At 42.8% G+C, this 18,881-nt stretch overlaps 1 protein-coding gene and 2 pseudogenes across 1 annotated transcript; 2 read left to right on the forward strand and 1 right to left on the reverse strand.

Annotated features, from left to right (window-relative positions):
• Positions 1 to 1,918: 1,918 nt before the first annotated feature.
• Positions 1,919 to 2,383, reverse strand: LOC127203964 (40S ribosomal protein S18-like; annotated as a pseudogene).
• Positions 2,384 to 4,337: 1,954 nt separating this feature from the next.
• On the forward strand, positions 4,338 to 16,001 carry LOC127203314 (zinc finger protein 431-like). Its single transcript, XM_051162096.1, has 3 exons — positions 4,338 to 4,376; positions 15,620 to 15,746; positions 15,937 to 16,001. Exons 1-3 carry the CDS (start codon positions 4,338 to 4,340, stop codon positions 15,999 to 16,001), a joined length of 231 nt encoding a protein of 76 aa, XP_051018053.1.
• Positions 16,002 to 17,300: 1,299 nt separating this feature from the next.
• LOC127203315 (zinc finger protein 431-like) lies at positions 17,301 to 18,524 on the forward strand (annotated as a pseudogene).
• Positions 18,525 to 18,881: the final 357 nt, after the last annotated feature.

Raw genomic sequence — 18,881 nt, forward strand, 5'->3', positions numbered from 1 at the left:
GCCCCCCCCCCCCATGTCGTTCCATCCTACCACTTCATGTCTCTTGGTTTTCTCATGGAGTTCTTGTCCCTTTTGGGTCCCTCTATTCTTCCTCCAATTCTTCCACAAGGTTCTTAGGGGAACGTTGGGTGACTATCAAGGTATCTGGTAAGTCTCTTGTCATGTTTCTAGGACTTGGAAGCTCCTCAGTCTGTACTTCCTGCTCGGTCAGGCAAAATTTATTCTTCTCAGGCCCCTGATGGGATTGAAGACTAGATAGATAGTCACAATTTTATGAGCATATCAATAGCATATCAATAGCTTAGGTTGTCTTTATATGTAAAATTCATCCCATCGGCCTCACTCTCTCAGAGCTACGTATCTGTCTGTCTTACCGACTTCCTTGGTAGACGAGAGAAACTCACAAAAGACGATAAGGTTTGTAAAATTTGAAAGACATAGAGGCTTAAGTTGTGAAGGTTCTCAGAAAGTGTTGTAGGGTCTAAGATGTGTGAAGGGTGCTAAATGCAGGTTGTGAAGTTTGGAGGGAGAGAAAGACTAAGTTATAAGAAGATGTTCTAGGGTAAATGCATGGTATGAAGGGTGGAGGGTCTTTTCTTTTCTGCTTTTGGTTTTTCGAGACAGGGTTTCTCTGTGTAGCCTCGGCCATCCTGGACTCGCTTTGTAGACCAGGCTGGCCTCGAACTCACAGCGATTCACCTGCCTCTGCCTCCCAAGTGCTGGGATTAAAGGCGTGAGCCACCACACCCGGCTGAAGGTTGGAGGGTCTAAGAAGGGGTTTTAAAGTTGGTAAGTGCAAGTAGTTGGGTTAGAGGGTGTGACTGCTTAAATGGTGATAAGAAAATGATTTAAGGTGGATACACTTAATATTTCTTTACTTTGCTCATTGGACACAAACCCTCTACAGAACTCTAGACTCACACAGATAGGACAAATGGAGCGGAAATTGTGAATATAATTCTTACCCTGATAGTTTTCACATTTGTTCTTATTGCAAACAGTTTACTGATGTTAAATATAAAGCCTTTTTTTTTTTTGGTTTTTTGAGACAGGGTTTCTCTGTGTAGCCTTGGCCATCCTGGACTCACTTTGTAGACCAGGCTGGCCTCGAACTCACAGCGATCCGCTTGCCTCCTCCTCCCGAGTGCTGGGATTAAAGGCGTGCGCCACCACGCCCGGCTCTAAAGCCATTTTTTTTGGACTAAAATGGGAAAATGTTGGGATGATGCACATCCTAACATATTGTGTCAAATTGCTATGTAAACGTGCTCTTGTATTTTCAGTTGTTAATTGCTGAGCCAGCAATGCCAAGTGCTGGTAGGATATTTGGTATTGTCCCTTCTATGGCCCGTTACCGGTTTTCTATATGTATCTGTTCATCGTTTCCTCACCTCTCCCAAAAGAGGAAAAAGAAAGAGGAAGGTCACAAAGGTCACGTTGCCCTCAATCTGGCCAAAAAGCAACACTAAGGTATAGACTGGGCACAGTGCTGCTGCTGCTGCTGAGCTCAGAGTGAGTAAGCCGTGGAACCTCTCCAACTACGATTATAGCTTTTTTTTTTTGGCGTGAGAAAGGAACGTGGCTTTTGTTAAATAAAGACATGGTGTCTGAAGCTGGGACAAAAGGACAGGGAGAGTGGTCAGGCAGAAGGACAGAGGCAGGAGAGAGGAGCAGGGATGAGAGCAAAGTCCAAAGGTAAAGAGAGAGAGAGAGCCATGTAGTTGGACACAGCGGCAGAGGAGGCGGAGTAAATTAGAAGCTAGCTGAGAGACTGGCCCAGCAAAAAGGGCTACAGCATTAAAGTATATAGATGTCTTCTCATCTTTATTATTACACAGCAAGAAGAACCCCTAAAGCCCTGCAATAAATATTTTTTTCAGGTATACAAACTATTTATTAACAGCGAAGGCCCAGAGATTTATTCCTTCTTGGATACACCCACAGTGCGGCCGCGGCGGCCAGTGGTCTTGGGGTGCTGACCGTGGACACAAAGGGCCCCCAAAGTGGCGCAGACCCCTGTGGACTCTGATCTTCTTCAGTCACTCCTGGTCCTCACGAAGCTTGTTGGCCAGACCGTTGGCCAGAACCTGGCTGTTCTGTCCGTCCTTCATGTACTTCCGTCTGTTCAGGAACCAGTCTGGGATCTTGTACTGTCGTGGATTCCGCATGATGGGGATCACACGCTCCACCTCATCCTCCGTGACTTCTCCAGCCCTCTTGGTGAGGTCAGTGTCTGCTTTCCTCAACACCACACGAGCATATCTCCGCCCCGCACCCTTAATGGCAGTGATGGCAAAGGCTGTTTTCCGCCGCCCATCGATGTTGGTGTTGAGTACTCGCAGAATGCACTGGAACTTCTCGGGGATCACTAGAGACATGGCGGCGGCACAAGCGGCGGCAGCGTGGAGGCCTCCTGTGGAAGACGCAATAAATCTTATTAGAAGAAAAGGAAAATGTTTTTAATAGGGTTCCTTCTTTAGGGAAGTCTAGACTTGTCAATCATGGAATCACTCCTAACCACAAAGGAGAGGGACTGATGCCAAATGCTCTAGAGCCAAAGCTAGAAAAAAAAAACAAAAAACAAAAAAACAAAAAAACTTCTCGCTGGTTTCTGTAGTTGGAAACCTTTCTGTTGCTGTCATAAAATACAACATAGCCAAGAAAAACTATAACGGAAGGCATTAACTTGGGATTCCAGAAGCTAGAGTCACTGATAGCAGCGTAAACACACGGCGGCAGGAAGACCTGAGAGCTCACGTTTTGAACCTCAGGCGGGAGGCAAAGGGCTCGACGTGCACGGTCCCAGGTCTTTAAAGCCTCTTTCCAAAAGGCCACATCTGTGCTTCTCCACTAAGCATCCTAACAGCTGCAAAACAGGTTCTCAAACATCTGCGTCTATGGGAGCCACTCTCATTTAACAATCACATCTTGCTTCAACTCCTTTTTTATTTTATTTTATTTTTTTTTCGAGACAGGGTCTCTCTGTGTAGCCTTGGCCATCCTGGACTCACTTTGTAGACCAGGCTGGCCTCGAACTCACAGTGATCCGCCTGCCTCTGCCTCCCGAGTGCTGGGATTAAAGGCGTGCGCCACCATCGCCCGGCTTTTCAACTCCTTTTTAAAAAATAATAATTATTTGTTGTATATGAGTGCCTTATCTACAGAAGAGGGCACCGGGTCTCATTATAGATGGTTGGGAGTCACTATGTGGTTGCTGGGAAATGATCTCAGGACCCCCTAGAAGAGCAGGCGGCGCTCTCAACCACTGAGCCATCTCTCCAGCCTCTTTCTTCAACTCTTATATAGTGAAAAGGACTTTTTACCGTACCACACTCTACCATATCCTTATCTGCAATTGTTACATTTCCAATATACAGCGACAGAAATGAAACAATTCTATTCCACAAAGAATGAGAGCACAGCAAAGGAACAGCCCAAAGCAAGACCAAACTAAAGCAGGAAATACTCAAACTCTGGGTTGAAATCAATAAAAATGAAAGAGAGAGGAATACAAAGAATCAGTGAAACAAAGAATTGGTTCTTTGAGAAAATCAACAATATTGACAAACTCTTATCCAAACTAACTAAAAGGCGGAGAGAGAAGGTCCAAATTAACAAAATCAGAAATGAAAAGGAGAAGCCGGGCATGACGGCACACGCCTCTAACCCCAGCACTCTGGAGGCAGAGGCAGGCGGATCTCTGTAAGTTCAAGGCCAGCCTGGTCTACAACGTGAGTCCAAGACGGCTCCATTCAGGCACCAATCCAACCTTTCCATGTTCAATGAACAGTATGGGTGCTGTCTTCGGCAACAAGGGAAAGCTGTCAGTTTGCAGAGAGCCACCCTCTTCCCTAACACCAACCTGTGCTGTTTGTGAATCTTCAAGGAACCCCCTTGAACGACAAGTCAACAGACTACACCCCAGTTCCACTGCTGAGAGACTTGCGTGACTAGAAGACATGGCCATGAGATTCTCTATCTGCGTTACCAGGAGTTCTCACTAGGATCACCTTCACAAATTCCAGAAAGTTTCCAGCCCACCTCACAGTACCCCCAACCAGGGCCATCCATCCCAGCACTCTCTCTCTCTGCATCCCACATCCCCCTAAACTTCTGAAACTGTAAGCCAGCCTCGATTGAATGTTTTTTTTTGTAAGAGTTGCCGTGACCAGCCGGGCGTGGTGGCGCACACCTTTAATTCCAGCACTCGCGAGGCGGAGGCAGGCGGATCGCTGTGAGTTCGAGGCCAGCCTGGTCTTCGAAGTGAGTCCAGGACAGCTGAGGCTAACACAGAAAAAAACCCTGTCTCAAAAAAAAAAAAAAAAGTTGCCGTAACCATGACGCCTCTTCACAGCAAGACAGCAAAAGACAGCAGTGTAAGACATCCAGTGTATCCTATTTTATGTTGGTCTTTGATTCATTTGGACTTAAGATTTGTACAGGGTTATAAATATGATATATTTGCCTTCTTCTACATGCACATATCCAGTTTGACCTGCACCATTGGTTGAAGACGCTGTCTATTTCCCATTGTTGATTTCTAGATTTTTTTTTTTTTATAAAAAAATCAGGTGTCCACAGGTGTGTGAATTCATGTCTGGGTCTTCACTTAGATTCCATCAATCAATATGTCTATTTTTATTCTATTACCATGCAGTTTTTATTACTATAGATCTATGGTACAGCTTGAAATAAGGGATGGTGATACTGCCAGAAGTTCTTTTATTGTTTGGGATTGTTTTAGCTAACCTATCATTCTTTTGTTTTTTTGTTTTTTTCCATATGAAACTGAGAATTGTACTTTCGAGGCCTATAAATAAATTTGTGGAAATTTTAATGGGAGTTGGATTATTATGTACATTGCTTTTCCTAATGCTGCCATTTTGACTATGTTAAATCTGCCAATTTATGAGCATGGGAGATCTTTTTACCTCCTTGTATCTTCTTTAACACAACCTTACTTATTCCTATGGGTATGATATGTGTGTTGTGGCCCATGGTAATCAATTCTTTTCAACTTGATACTGTAGTGGATAAAAACATGGTTTTTTGTTTGTTTTGTTTTGTTTTGTTTTTTATCCCACGTGTTGGATATGTAATGGATGTAAACATGGTTTTGTTTTGATCTCACTCGTAGAATGAGAAACAGACTTGTGAGAGAGCAGGTGATATTTATCCACTTGGGGGTTGAACCACCCCATGTGGGGGTCTTGGTTGTTGCCAGCTGAAACACATCCTAGTACAGATTCTGAGAGGAGAGCTATATAGGAGCCCAAAACAGGAGGCGGGGCACTTTGGGTCTTGGTATTGTTTGACTGTTCATCGCTCCAGTTTGAGATGCTCCAAGAGAGAACCGCTCCTGCTGAGGCTCTGGATTCCGGTTGCTCCAGGTTCCAGCAGCAACTTTGATGTATTTGCAGGTCTGCTGAAATCCAGGGGAATCACTCCCAGGAACTAAATTCAACAAGGTCTACTTTTCTTGTTCCCCTAAATCTCCTTTCTCTCCCATCTAGGGTAGGTGGGTTGGAAGGGAGGTATAAGCATTTAAAGAACCCCAAATAAAGTAGGCTTGACAAAATTGGAGCCGGCGTGATACAAAGTAGAGGCAACTGGGAAAAGAGAATCTTAACTGAGAAAAATGCTTCCATAAGAACAGTCTTTGGGCTGGCCCACGGAGGACGTTCTTGATTGATGACTGATGAGAAGAGGACTCAGCGCATCCTGTACAGTCACACTTTGGGAAGGTAGCTCTGAGTGGCAGAGGAAAGTAGCTGATGGAGCCAGAGAGATTGTTCATTATGTAAATGCAAACACTGCTCTTTCAGGGGACCAAAGTTCAGTTCCCAACACCTACGTAAGGCAGCTTAACCCTGCATGTCACAGCAGCTACAGGGCAAATACTTGCCATTGGGTTTTGTCCCCGTGGACACTTTCATTCATGTGTTTAAATATACTCTCTCTCTCTCTCTCTCTCTCTCTCTCTCTCTCTCTCTCTCTCTCTCTCTCTCATACACACACACACTTTAGCTATAGAACTTGTTAGAAAACAGGATGTAAATACGGTACCTCTTCTATTTGGAGTAGTTCTTCCTAGCAAAGCATCCACGTGGAATACTGCACATGTGAATTTCAGTACTGCTTATGTTTAAAGTTGAGTACACACACACACACATCAAAATGGTGTCTTAGTCACAGTTCTATTGTTGTTAAGAGACACCATGACCAAGACAATTCTTTTTTTTTTTTTTTTAAGGTTTATTTATTATGTATACAGTATGCATCAGATCACATTACAGATGGTTATGAGCCACCATGTGGTTGCTGGGAATTGAACTCAGGACCTCTGGAAGAGTAGAATAGTCAGTGCTCTTAACCGCTGAGCCATCTCTCCAGCCCCAACCAAGACAACTCTTATGGAAGAAAGCATTCCATTGTGAACTTGCTTAGAGTGCCAGAGAGTAGTCTCTTATTGCCATGATGGGGCGCCTGGTGACACTCAGGCAGGCCTAGTGCTGAGCGAGTGACTAAGAGCTACACCTTGAGCTATAAGAAGAGAGAAGGGAGGGGCACTGGGTCTGCTATGAGATTTTGAAACTTCACAGCTTACCCCTCCCTAGTTGCATACTTCCTCCAACAGGGCCAGAACCTCTTGTCCTTTTAATTGTTTCAAATACAGCCACCCTTCTATAACTAAGCATTTAAATATGCAGGCGGGTAGGGGCCATTCTGAGTCAAACTACCACAAACACCATGCATTTCCATGCATTTGGGCTTCTGTCACGGTCATTACTCAATCTACTCCCGGCAGTAAGAGGAAATTGTTAAAGCAGGCAATAGAACCTTAACACTATCAGAAATGGCTTGAGATTTGACTTGATTATCAACAATAAAACAAACAAACAAACAAACAAAAAATCCAAATTCCAAAAGGCAGAGGAAATAGGATTAAAGACACAGGAAGGAACTAATTACATTACCTGAGGCCTGAGAGATGATATACTTCCTGAACATACTGTATTATCTCCCAGACAGGACGTGACACATGAGATTTCACATGAGCATCCCAAGTAGAAGTTACAACTAAGATAACCAATGGTTTACAAGCTGAAGAACCCTTTAAGAAAGCACCGTGGCTATAGATGTGGGGCTGAAGTGTCAAGAGCCATTCTGTTAAAGGAGTTCATTAGGCACGTGGGCTGACTAGGAGATGACCCAGTATTTTTGCAAGGTCTGTACTGTGATGCACCCCTGGAACTGATTCCAACCTCTGAGCCATTCTGTTAAAAGAGTTCAGTAGGCATGTGAGCTTTCCGGGAGGGATCTGGCATTTTGCAAGTTCTGTACCATGACGCACACCCAGAATTGCTTCAAGCCTCTGACATGATGTCAGGAGCCATTGATTAGAGAAACTTTAGTTGGCATGAGAGCTCTCTGCAAGAGATCCAGAATTTTGCAAGGTCTGTAAGGTGATGCACCCCAGAACTGCTTCCAGCCTCTGACAACGCGGTCAGTTGTGCACTGCTGCATCTCACTAAAATCTGGCACTGGTTTGAATCGTCACTTTCTGGGTATTTTCCTACTCTGGTTGAACAAACTTCCTATGGGATCTTATTGAAGAGGTACTGCTATTCAGATGAATGAATAATTCCTGATTGTGGAATTCCTGATTTGATTCAAATAATTAAAAAAAAAAAGCTAAATTGTTTTAGAAGATCTAAAACAATTTTAGAAAGTTTATAGTGCAATAAATACCTTTGTGAACCTCCAGATGCCTCACTAGGGGACAGCCTTGAAGCAAATTTGTGGCCTCAGATAAGCCTTCATTCCAGATGGCACCACGAATCCTGGTATACACCATAAACATAGACAAGTTGTTTCAAACTTTCCGTGAACCCAAACTATAACGGGCCTACCAAGAAGTGTCTAACTTAAGTACAAACCTTAATGTCCAAATATGCAAACTGTTCTGTTACAATTCCTTATACCCTGTCACCTTATGGCATTATATACTGTCATTTTAAATTTACTTTCTTAGAATGAAAGACAGATAAAATTATTGTCCCGAATGCACTATAAACTAAGAGATAGCTGGAAAATGTGTAGCCAGATCAGTCCTACTTAAAAAGACATATATTCTTGTAGCTTTTAGATCCTGTTAACCTTTATGCCATGTCAACTTTTGTCATTCTGAACTCACTATTAACTTATGTAATGGCTACATAGATAAGAAATGTTTAGTTTTAAAGCATGTAACCTGTGGTATTTCAGAATCCATCTGCTTTTGTGATTAATTGATGTTCTTTGACTATGAGGTGATTCCCTTTTCTCAGAAGTGTAAATACAATTACTGATAAACCGCATTGAAGTTAAGATGCTTAACTCCACCTAGCTTTTCCTCTTGAAAGCTTGTATGTATGTATGTATGTTTGTTTGTTTTCTATCTTTCTCTCTCTTATTTCTTATTCCCCTGTAGATTCACAAATAAGTTAACAGACTCAGGGCTCCCCACCAGCCCTCTCAGACAAGAAGGCATTCTTTAGGTTACTGGAGATCTCTGCAAAGAGGCTTATCAATAAAAAATAAAAAAACGAGAATCAAAGAGCCTCATTTTATGACCCCCCCCCCCCTTTCAGTTTTGGCCTAGAAGCTGCTTTTACAGCCCTGGCTGTGAGAAAATAGTAGTCACTTTAAGTTTTCCTCCTTAGCTGCAGTACTTTAAGCAGTCTCAAGAGAAGGAACCCTGTGTTCCCTGCCCCCCCCCTTTTCTTCTTTCAATCCTGATCAGTTGTCTGAGTCCTCAGCTCGTGTGATCTAAGAGATAAAGTGAAAGGGGATTCTGCATCCAGGGCCAGAGATCCTTACTCTGGATCTTTCCAGAATAAAGAGAAATGGGTACTTAAACTTTGCTCCCAAGAATCAATGCCAGACCATCATGTACAACATCTAAAAAAACATAACCAAGCTGGGCATGGTGGCGCACACGCCTTTAATCCCAGCACTCTGGAGGCAGAGGCAGGAGGATCCCTGTGAGTTCGAGGCCAACCTGGTCTAAAAACTGAATCCAGGACAGCTAAGGCTACACAAAGAAACCTGGTCTTGAAAAACCAAATAAATAGATAAATAAAGTAAGAAATAAAAAGTAACCATTCATAAAACATGTGATTAATATTTCATAATGGTTCTGCCCTATAAGACCGATGGCAATACTTATTAGGAGACTTCATGGCACATGGTTTCGAAAAGAAATGTTGATTATTCTTGGTAGTTGTTCCTTTGAGAAATGTTATTTTTTAAAAAATTATTTATTTATTATAATTTATTCACATTACGCTCTGATCGTTAGCACCTTGCTCTTTTCTTTCAGTTTCCACCCTCCTTGTCTACCCTATTCCCCTCCTCTAAGACCTCTGACAGGGGGAGCAGCCTCCTCCCCCACCCCACCATCTGATCAGAGTATATCAGGGTGCTCTGCATTCCCTTCCTTTCTGTAGCCTCAAGGCACTGAATCCCAGGCACCAGAGTTCATGTCAGAGGCAGTCCCCCCTTTCCCCACTCCCCACACACATGGAGAATGAGGTGTCCATCAGCTATCTGGTGGCTCTCCTTTACCTTGTAACAGCAACACTAAGAATGACATTCAAATGCTTCTTTGCGAATGATCTAAGTAATTTCTGAAATTTATCAGCAGTACCTCCTACTGGAAAATAAGGGTCTTTTCTTCCTTGTTTAAGAGAACAGTGCTATGAACTAGCATGCATTGTGTACTCCCTGAGTCTTTACGGTATGAAAAACATTCTAAGTACTAGGGTACTTCAGGTGGGAACGTGGCTCCATCTGTAACGCGCTTGCAGCTAACATGTAAACACTTCAACTTGGATCCACAAAACCCATATCCACAGCAGGCGTGATAGTGCACACATCTATTCCTAGTTCTCCTACCCGATATACAGGTTTGGCAGGGCAGGGCGCCTTGACACTCAGGGCATCTACTCCGTAAGACACAACAAGGGACAACAGCAACTAGTCTTAAACGTGGTAAGGGCCGAAGCATGAAATTTTGCCCTCTGAAATCTTGGTACAAAGAAGAGGACCGTGTCTTGTTTTGTTTTCTATTGCTGTGACAAACGGCATAACCAGCTGGGCACAGATGCGCACACCTGTAATCCCAGCACTCTGGAAGCTGAGGCAGGTGGATCGCTGTGAGTTCGTGGCCAGCCTGGTCTACAAAGTGAGTCCAGGACAGTCAAGGCTACACAGAGAGACCCTGCCTCAAAATATAAAAATAAAATAAAAAGAACACAATGAAAAGCAACACATGGATGAAAGGGTGTATTTGGATTATACAATCATCCCACAGAAAATCATTGAGGAAGAAAAGGCTGAAACGGAAACAGAAAGCTTAGAGCCATGTATAGAAACAGAACCCACGAAAGAATTCTACCTACTGGCTTGCTCTCTAGCCAGTTCAGCCATTTTTTTGGAATACCTCCCAGGACCACCTGCCTGTAAGTGGGACTTCACCGAGCCCCAATAATGATTCAAGAAATTGTCCCATGTACATGTGTGTGGTACATGTACTCTCTTTGTCTTTGTCGCTGTCTGTCTCTGTCTCTGTCTCTCTCTGCAAAAAGAAATTTAGCTGTTATTTTATGTATACGAGTGTTTTACTTGTATGTGTGTCTTTGCACCCTATCCATGCCTTTTGGTCAAGGAGACCAGGATGTGTTTCCAGAACCTCTGGAACTAGAGTTACAGGCAGTAAGAGCTGCCTTGTGCGCTGGCGATGAGACCTGGGTGCACTGGAAGAAACTTCACTGCTCTTAGCTTCTGAGGTATTCTCCTCTCCGTTTTCTAGTCCTGATAGTGTTTTATTGTCCAAGGCATTCTAGGTTCCTTGGGGGTCCAACTTCTCTTGAGGGGTCTCTGCAGGTGTCAGACGGGGAAGAGAAACAGCTCTAGTAGATGAGAGAGTGAAAACCATGTGCAGATTGGCTTTGTCAACCTGGATCAGACTTTGAGGAGTCTAATAGCTGGTGGTTCATTAACAGCAAGTTTAAAACACAGCACGACGTGCGAAAAGATTTCCAGGTAGCAATCAGTCCGATCAGTGCGATTCCAGGTGCACATGGAAGCCTGAGGCATGTCCACAAACAGCTCTTTTGCAAAGTACCTGTGACCATGAGGGTGGGCTCTGTAGCTAAAGGGCCTAGAATTTAACGTGGTCTCTGACTAATAGCATAGAGCTCAGAGGGCCACAATGTACATATGACAACTCCCGTGAAGGACAGGTAACAGTCTAGGGAAGAAAGAATCTGAGATAATCATTCTGGAAAATTTAAGTAGAGTCTGCGTCTATAGGAAAACATAGTTGGTTTCTACCTCCACAGCTAGTAAGGAGGTCACCAGGTCATGAACAAAATCCACTCTTAGCCTTTTGGATTGAATGCAGGAATTTTTATCTCTTTGGCTGAGAAGAGGCTCCTGTGTGTTTAACATTCCTGGTTTCCCTGTGGGTGCCCCAACATCCTGTTGCTTATTAAAGAGTGAAACTCTCCTGAAAGTGGGAGAATTGGCCTCAGGAAAGGATGAGCTCCCTAATTGATTATCCAATACAATGTGATTAGCCCTGAAATCTATCCACACAACCAACAGAAATGGACTCAGACAGTTTTATTTATATACTTGAGCATACTTAGGCACACATGCTTAACGTGGAAGGAATTCCCTGGGAAGAATAAGAAAGAACAGAGAGATGACAAGAAAGGGGGAAAGCAATGTAATATATTTTAATTAAAATGTATAAAAATCTCAAATTAACAGGTGGCTAGAGAAATGGTTTAGCAGGTAAGAGCAATGGGTCTTGTTATTGAAGATCCAGGTTCCATCTCCAGAAACCGCATGGCAGCTAACCATTTGCTGTATAATTCCAGTCCCAGGCATCTCCTGCCATCTTCCAGCCTCTGTTGATACTGCGCATAGTAACACGCAGGCAAGGACCAATATATAAAATAAAAATAAAGCTTCAAATGTAATCTCTACACTGATGTCACAGCCCTGAGACAGACAACAGCCGGGGGTAGTTAAAATGAACTCCTTCTGGTCGTGCATGGAAGCACCTGTGGCCTTCCTCTGAGGCACCTGCTCAGAGTCAAAAGCAGCCTTACTGTGAGGTTAGAATGGCTCAGCAACGCTGTTGCTTTAAGATCAGAGTCCAGGGGCTGAAGAGATGGCTCAGTGGTTAACAGCGCCTCCTGCTCTTCCAAAGGTCCTGAGTTTAATCCCCAGCAACCACATGGTGGCTCACAACCATCTAATATAATCTGCAGATAAAGCATTCATATGCAATAAATAAAAGAAATAAATCTTAAAAAAAAAAAAAGAACAGAGTCCAGAGTGCTGATAGATGACTTTTCCTTTATGTTTTCTGAATCTGTGTTCTCTGTCCTTTGTATATGTGAGAACTGTGGCATGGATACATCTATCTGTTTGGTCACACACCATGACTGACAGGTAGCACAGGCTCCATGCAATCTCCTTTCACAGTGTCAGTTACTTATTTTCAGCTAAGACCTTGTGGGACAAGATGAACATTCCAGAGGCATTTCTGCCTCTGCTTTGAGCTGAGTATGCCCTTAAATATCCCTGCTTTTACGCAGTGGGCTCGTTCAGAAGAAGATTTTACTTAGCACGCTTAGGAGTCTGTGAACCCATGTGTGAGCGTATCCAGACCCCCTAAATAAACTCTCAATGCTTCCTTGGCTGGGGAAAACCATTGCTCTGGAAGTGACTCCCATGCTGTCCTTGCTGCCACAGGGGAAAATCTTTCTCAGCTCTTCTGTCTTGGCTGTTGTGATAGTTCTTGGTAATCAAACTGACAACAGCTGGAGTGAACTAAAACCCAAACAGCTGGGAACCGTGGGAAATTTTTATCAATGATCGCTTTTGAAGTGGGAAAACTTTTTAAATATGGATCTTTTGAGGTGGTAAGATCTACCTTCAATCTATGTCACAGGTTCTAGTGGCCGCCTACATAGATAAAGGGCACTGAAGGTAGGCAGCTCTTTCTCTTTGTCTCCTTGTCCTAGCTCTGGTGAGCAAGTTCATGTTGTTGCTGGCATTACAGCCTACTTCCTCAGAATTCTGGTACGTACTGAAGGCCACCTGAGACATCCAGACACATGGACTCAACCATTACTGGATTTTTTTGTTTTTAAACAAAATCCCAAGCATTCGATTTTACCAATAAAGACCAGGAGCAAGATGCTAGAGTGAAAGCCTGCTGGCTCAGAGAGGCAGAGAAAGCACCTGGCTGTCCTTCCTACTCAGCGGAGGTCCCAGAAGGACCTCATTCTCCAAGCTGCCTCAAAAGCCCTTCAAACGGAATGTCCCTGTGCATCTCTCTATCTGTCTGCTGGACTTCCTTTTACTATTTTATTTTTCCTTTGTTCATTCTGTGTCATCTCAACTGGTTGCTTGCTCTGCCTCTTGGCCAATGGAGGATTTGATTTAATCTGGTTTACAGAAAGCTTTTGGACTAATGGTGCCTGCTAGGGCTGAGCCACACCCCAACTAGAAACAGATCTTTCCAGTACATAATCTCAGGGTTCACAGTGTGATCAAATATCCTGTAACGTGGATTTTTCGGCTTTCCATTGGTAGACAGTCAATGTTGAACTACTATTTAACCCACTTTCTACATATAAAGATTAATTCACTAGTGCTGTTCATCTAGGAAATCTTTACTAATACAGCTGTGGTGTTTTTGTGGCACCTTCCCACTGAGGAAGATGTCCCTGATAAAATTAGTGCTCCCCTGTGTTTGTCATCTGTTAACTGCTTTTCTCCCAGGGTGGTCTCACACCTACCAGGTGATAAGTAGCTCCTGTTTACCTGAACCCAGCATGAAGCCACAAAACAAAATTCTTTTTCCCTAAACTCTCCCTTTCTCTTTAATTGTTAATATTTTGGCCGCCCTTTCATTCATGAGACAGATTGATAATCCAACTGCAAGTTGAGTAATGGGCTTTGCAAACTATCTGCCTGGATTCCAGGAGAAAGAAGAGGAAGTGCCTACTGAGTCCTGTGAGAGGAGCTCAGGCCAAGTTCTGAAGTCTTGGTGTGGTGAGTTCAGGGTCACTGGCCACAGAGGCAAGAGCAGGCAGGGGAGCAGCCATAGCTGGTGAGGTCAATCCTCCCCCTGGCTGCGTGAGAAGACAGCCGGGTACACGATTGAGGACAGGCACAAGTGCTGTTGAGATGCAAATCTCTGCATATCTGGAAAAGGTCTGGCCCTGGACTGGAAGCCTAGGCCAGGAACCACATCCCTTCAGCACACTCTAACGCTAAGAAAGATGCTCATGTCACTCAAGACTCACTGGCCAATCAGAGCCTCCAGGCGGACCTGCAGGACAGACCTTTTTAGACTCAGTTCCTTGGGTCGATTCCACTCTTCGTCATCAGGATTCCAAAAGCTCCATTAAACAGCCACCCAGAAATTCAGCAAAAGCCACCGCAACTGCAGCAGCTGGAACCGAAAACCTCGAAGCGTTTCCTGGATCTTTTCAAGAGCATCTCGAAGCAATGAACAGCCACCCAATGTGAAGTGATGAAAAAACCAAAAGTCAAGCCTCGGTTTTGGGACTCATATATTTCTCTTCTCAGAGTCCCTACCAGGATGTTTATCAGATAGCAAAGACCATGCCCCACACGAGGCAGTTCCCCTTCTAGTGGAAATACAGCAGCTGCCCTCTCACAAGTCTGTTTACAGGGGTTATACATCACATTCCTTTACACAAGTCTGTTTCACATCCCACATTTTGGATCAAAACAAAAACACATTTACATCTACTACACTGCATAATCCAGGCTGGCATCCAATTAACTCAATGAGATCCACCTGCCTCTGCTTAGTGAGTACTGGGACTAAAGGCGGAGCCAATCCACCCAGTTTGTCCATCCTTTTTTGTTGTTGTTTGATTAGTTGGTTGGTTGGTTGGCTAGTTTTATGTTGTTTTTTCGAGACAGTGTTTCTCTGTGTAGCCTTGGCCATCCTGGACTCACTTTGTAGACCAGGCTGGCCTCGAACTCACAGTGATCTGCCTGCCTCTGCCTCCCCGAGTGCTGGGATTAAAGGTGTGCGCCATCACGCCCGGCTTGGTTGGCTAGTTTTGTGTTGTTTTTTTTCGAGACAGTGTTTCTCTGTGTAACAGCCTTGGCTGTTCTGGACTCACTTGTGGACCAGGCTGCCTTCAAACTTAGAGAGCGCCACCTGCCTTTGCCTCCCGAGTGCTGGGATTAAAGTCATGCACCATGACACCAGGCTGTCCATCATTTTTTTGTAGTTAGTAATTGTTCATACAATTTCTCTGATGTGTGCTCAGTTTGCTGATATGTTTTCTTCTCTCTCTGTCTCTCTGTCTCTGTCTCTCTCTCTGTTCATATCTGTTAACTGGCATTTCTCTTCCAAGGCTCTATCCTATTTAAAGGCTGCAGATTATTCAGTTTCCTTCTAAAATGATTTGGTGATTCCATTAGAATTTCTTTGTCAGGAAATACATAGGAAATGTACCAGTGTTGTTGGTTTCGTGCTTTCTCTTTAAACCTGTGTGACATATTTTAGGATGCAGTGACCTATGATGATGTGCATGTGAACTTCACTCGGGAAGAGTGGGCTTTGCTGGATCCTTCCCAGAAGAGTCTCTACAGGGATGTGATGCTGGAGACCTACAGGAACCTCACTGCCATAGGTAAGACTATGCATTTTCACAAGAGGACAACAGTTTCTTGGCTATTGAAGCACTTCTGTAATTTCAACTGAGAACAAAGAAGAATGAGGCAAATAAATCGCACATGTTTCTAAGGTTCATTGAAGATAGTAGCTTAAATTTTGCCCAATTTCCAATAATATATCATACATTTTCTGGCACTATATTTTAGGCTACAAATGTGAAGACCATAACATTAAAGAACATTGTCAAAGTTCTAGAAGACATGGAAGGTAATTTTCAGGTGTCACCTGATACAAATATTCCTCTGATGAAATTGTAACGTGTCCTGAAAGTTTTAAAGTGTATTAATGATCATTAAATTCTAACAAAACAGTACACCTCAAGATTAGGTATCTGATTTGTGTTTACAAGTCTAAGAAAGAAGACAAGGAAACAATGCTTTAACAAATATCACCATTTGAACCATAGCCCCACTAGATCTAGGCTGTAGAACTGCAATCTGTCTAGTCCATATAATTCAGCTATTGCCAAAGAGATACAGGTGATAAGTCTATGTTCAAAACCTTCTAGTAAGCAACCAGTCCATAGTAAAGCTGGTGTTACTCATACACTTGCAGTGACATTGCTGAGTTTAGTGAGAGGAGCAGTGTATGGGAGTCAAGAATGTTGTTGTGGAGGAACCTTAACCCTTATACCACCTGTCTATGAGGAACAAACAGTCAACTGTGTGATTACAGTGTGGAAATGTTTTATTTGTTATTATTCTTTTAATGGGCGTGTCAATGTCACAGTGGATCCAAGCCGTATGAGCACAGGGATAATGGAAGAAGCTCTGTGCCTCTCTGTCTCCAGAACAAATTAGAAGATATGTAGGAGTCTTTGCTTTGATCAGACTTTCTGAATGAGATAAAAGTTTGCGACTAATTGGTTTTCCAACTTTATTGCACTACATCCACAAATGCACACTGCTGAAAATCCCTGAGTACTAGAAATGTAAAATAATTTCTCTTTGTCCTGGTTCACTTTTCAAATGTAATATGACTCACACAATGAGGAAATTTATGAATGCAATCAGTATAGTAAAGCTCTGAGTCCTTTCAGTTCTCTACAAATATGCAGAAAAAGTCATATAGAAAAAGGATGGTATAAACAGGAGCCATGTTATAATTGCTCTTACAATCACAGGTGTCCTCAAGGATGCATGTAAAACAATGCATAATAAAGGGAAACACCATGAATATAACCAAAGTAATAAAACTTCTTTACAATTAGACCAAATTGAAGAATTAATTTGTTCACGCAAATAAAAAGGCTCATCAGTGTATTGAACGTGGTAAAACTTTTACACGTGTGTATTATCTTTTCAGGCATGAAAGAAGCCACACAGGAGAGAAACCCTGTGAATATACTCAAGGTGATAATGCCTTCACCTGTCACAGTCAGGCTCACAGGCATGAAACAATTCATCCTGGAGGGAAACCCGACAAAGTCACTCACTATGGTAAAGGCTTTGCAAGTCACAGTAGTCTCCAAATGCATTAAAAACAAAACAAAACAAAAAAAAACCAAAAACCACATACTACAGAGAAACCCTATCAGTGTCACCAATGTGGTAAAGCCTTTGTATGTCACAGTAGTCTTCTATATCATAAAAGAACACATACTGGAGAGAAACCCTATGAATGTAACAACTGTGGTAAAGCCTTTGCTCAGCACAGTAATCTCTAAAGACATAAAAGAACACATCCTGGAGAGAAATCCTTTGGATGTGATCAATGTGACAAAGCTTTTTCACATCCCCAAAGTATCCAAGGACATAAAATAACACATAGTGGAGAGAAACCCTATATATGTGATCAATGTGACAAAGCCTTTTCACAACATAGTAATCTCAAGATACATAAAAGAACACACACTGGAGAGAAACCTTACAAATGTAATCAATGTGATAAAGCATTTGCATGTTCCCATAGTGTCCAAAGGCATGAAAGGACACATACAGGAAAGAAACGTTATGAATGTGATCAATGCAATAAAACCTTTTCACAAAGCAATAATCCCCAAATACAAAAAAGAATGCATACTGGAAAGAAACCCTATGAATGTAACCAATGTGGTAAAGCCTTTACATTTTATTCTCTTCTTGAGATTCATAAAAGAACACATACTGGAGAGAAACCCTATGGATGTAATGAATGTGGTAAAGCCTTTGCACAAATCGGTAATCTCCGAAAACATAAAGGAATACATATTAGAGAGAAACCATATGAATGTAACCAATGAGGTAAAACCTTTGCATTTCTTAGTGATCTTCAAAAGCATGAAAAAATTCATACTGGAGAGAAACCCTATGGGTGTAATCAATGTGATAAAGCTTATCTAGAACTCTCTCATCTTCGAGTCCATAAACGAACACACACTGGAGAGAAGCCCTATGAATGTAACCAGTGTGGTAAAGCTTTTGCAGGACGCAGTCAGCTGAAAATCCATGAAAGAAGACATACCGGAGAGAAACTGTATGGATGTGATCAGTGTGGTAACACCTTTGCACAACTTGGTCATCTTCGAATACATAAAAGAACACACACTGGAGAGAAGCCCCATGAATGTAACCAATGTGGTAAAGCCTTTTGACAACATATTACTCTCCAAATACATAAAAGAACACATACTGGAGAGAAACCGTATGAATGTGAGTAATGTGGAAAAGCCTTTGCCTATCACAGTTATCTCCAAATTCAGAAAAGAGCCCATACTACAAAGAAATCTTATAAGTGCCCTCGAGGCCTACTTTGATCCAACGCAACTGAAAACACCAAGTCAATGCAGATGGTAAGGATTTATTGTAAGTAAGTCATTACTCCTCCATTAGGGCCACGGAACAGACTCAGGAGCCGAACTGCAAGGCCCTTTGCCGTTCTTCCCCATCCTCAACTGAAGAATGCGTAAAGAAAATGTGGTACATTTCCAGAATGGAATACCACACAGCTGTTAAAAACAAGGACATCGTGAAATTAGCAACCAAAAATGGATGAAACTAGAGAAGATCATCCTGAGTGAGGTAACCAGATCCAGAAAGGCATGCATGGTATGTACTTACTTAGACATTAGCCATAAAGTCTAGATTAACCATGCCACAACCCACAGACCCAA

This window comes from Acomys russatus, chromosome 19, assembly GCF_903995435.1.
Source record: "Acomys russatus chromosome 19, mAcoRus1.1, whole genome shotgun sequence".
NCBI classification, from domain to species: domain Eukaryota; kingdom Metazoa; phylum Chordata; class Mammalia; order Rodentia; family Muridae; genus Acomys; species Acomys russatus.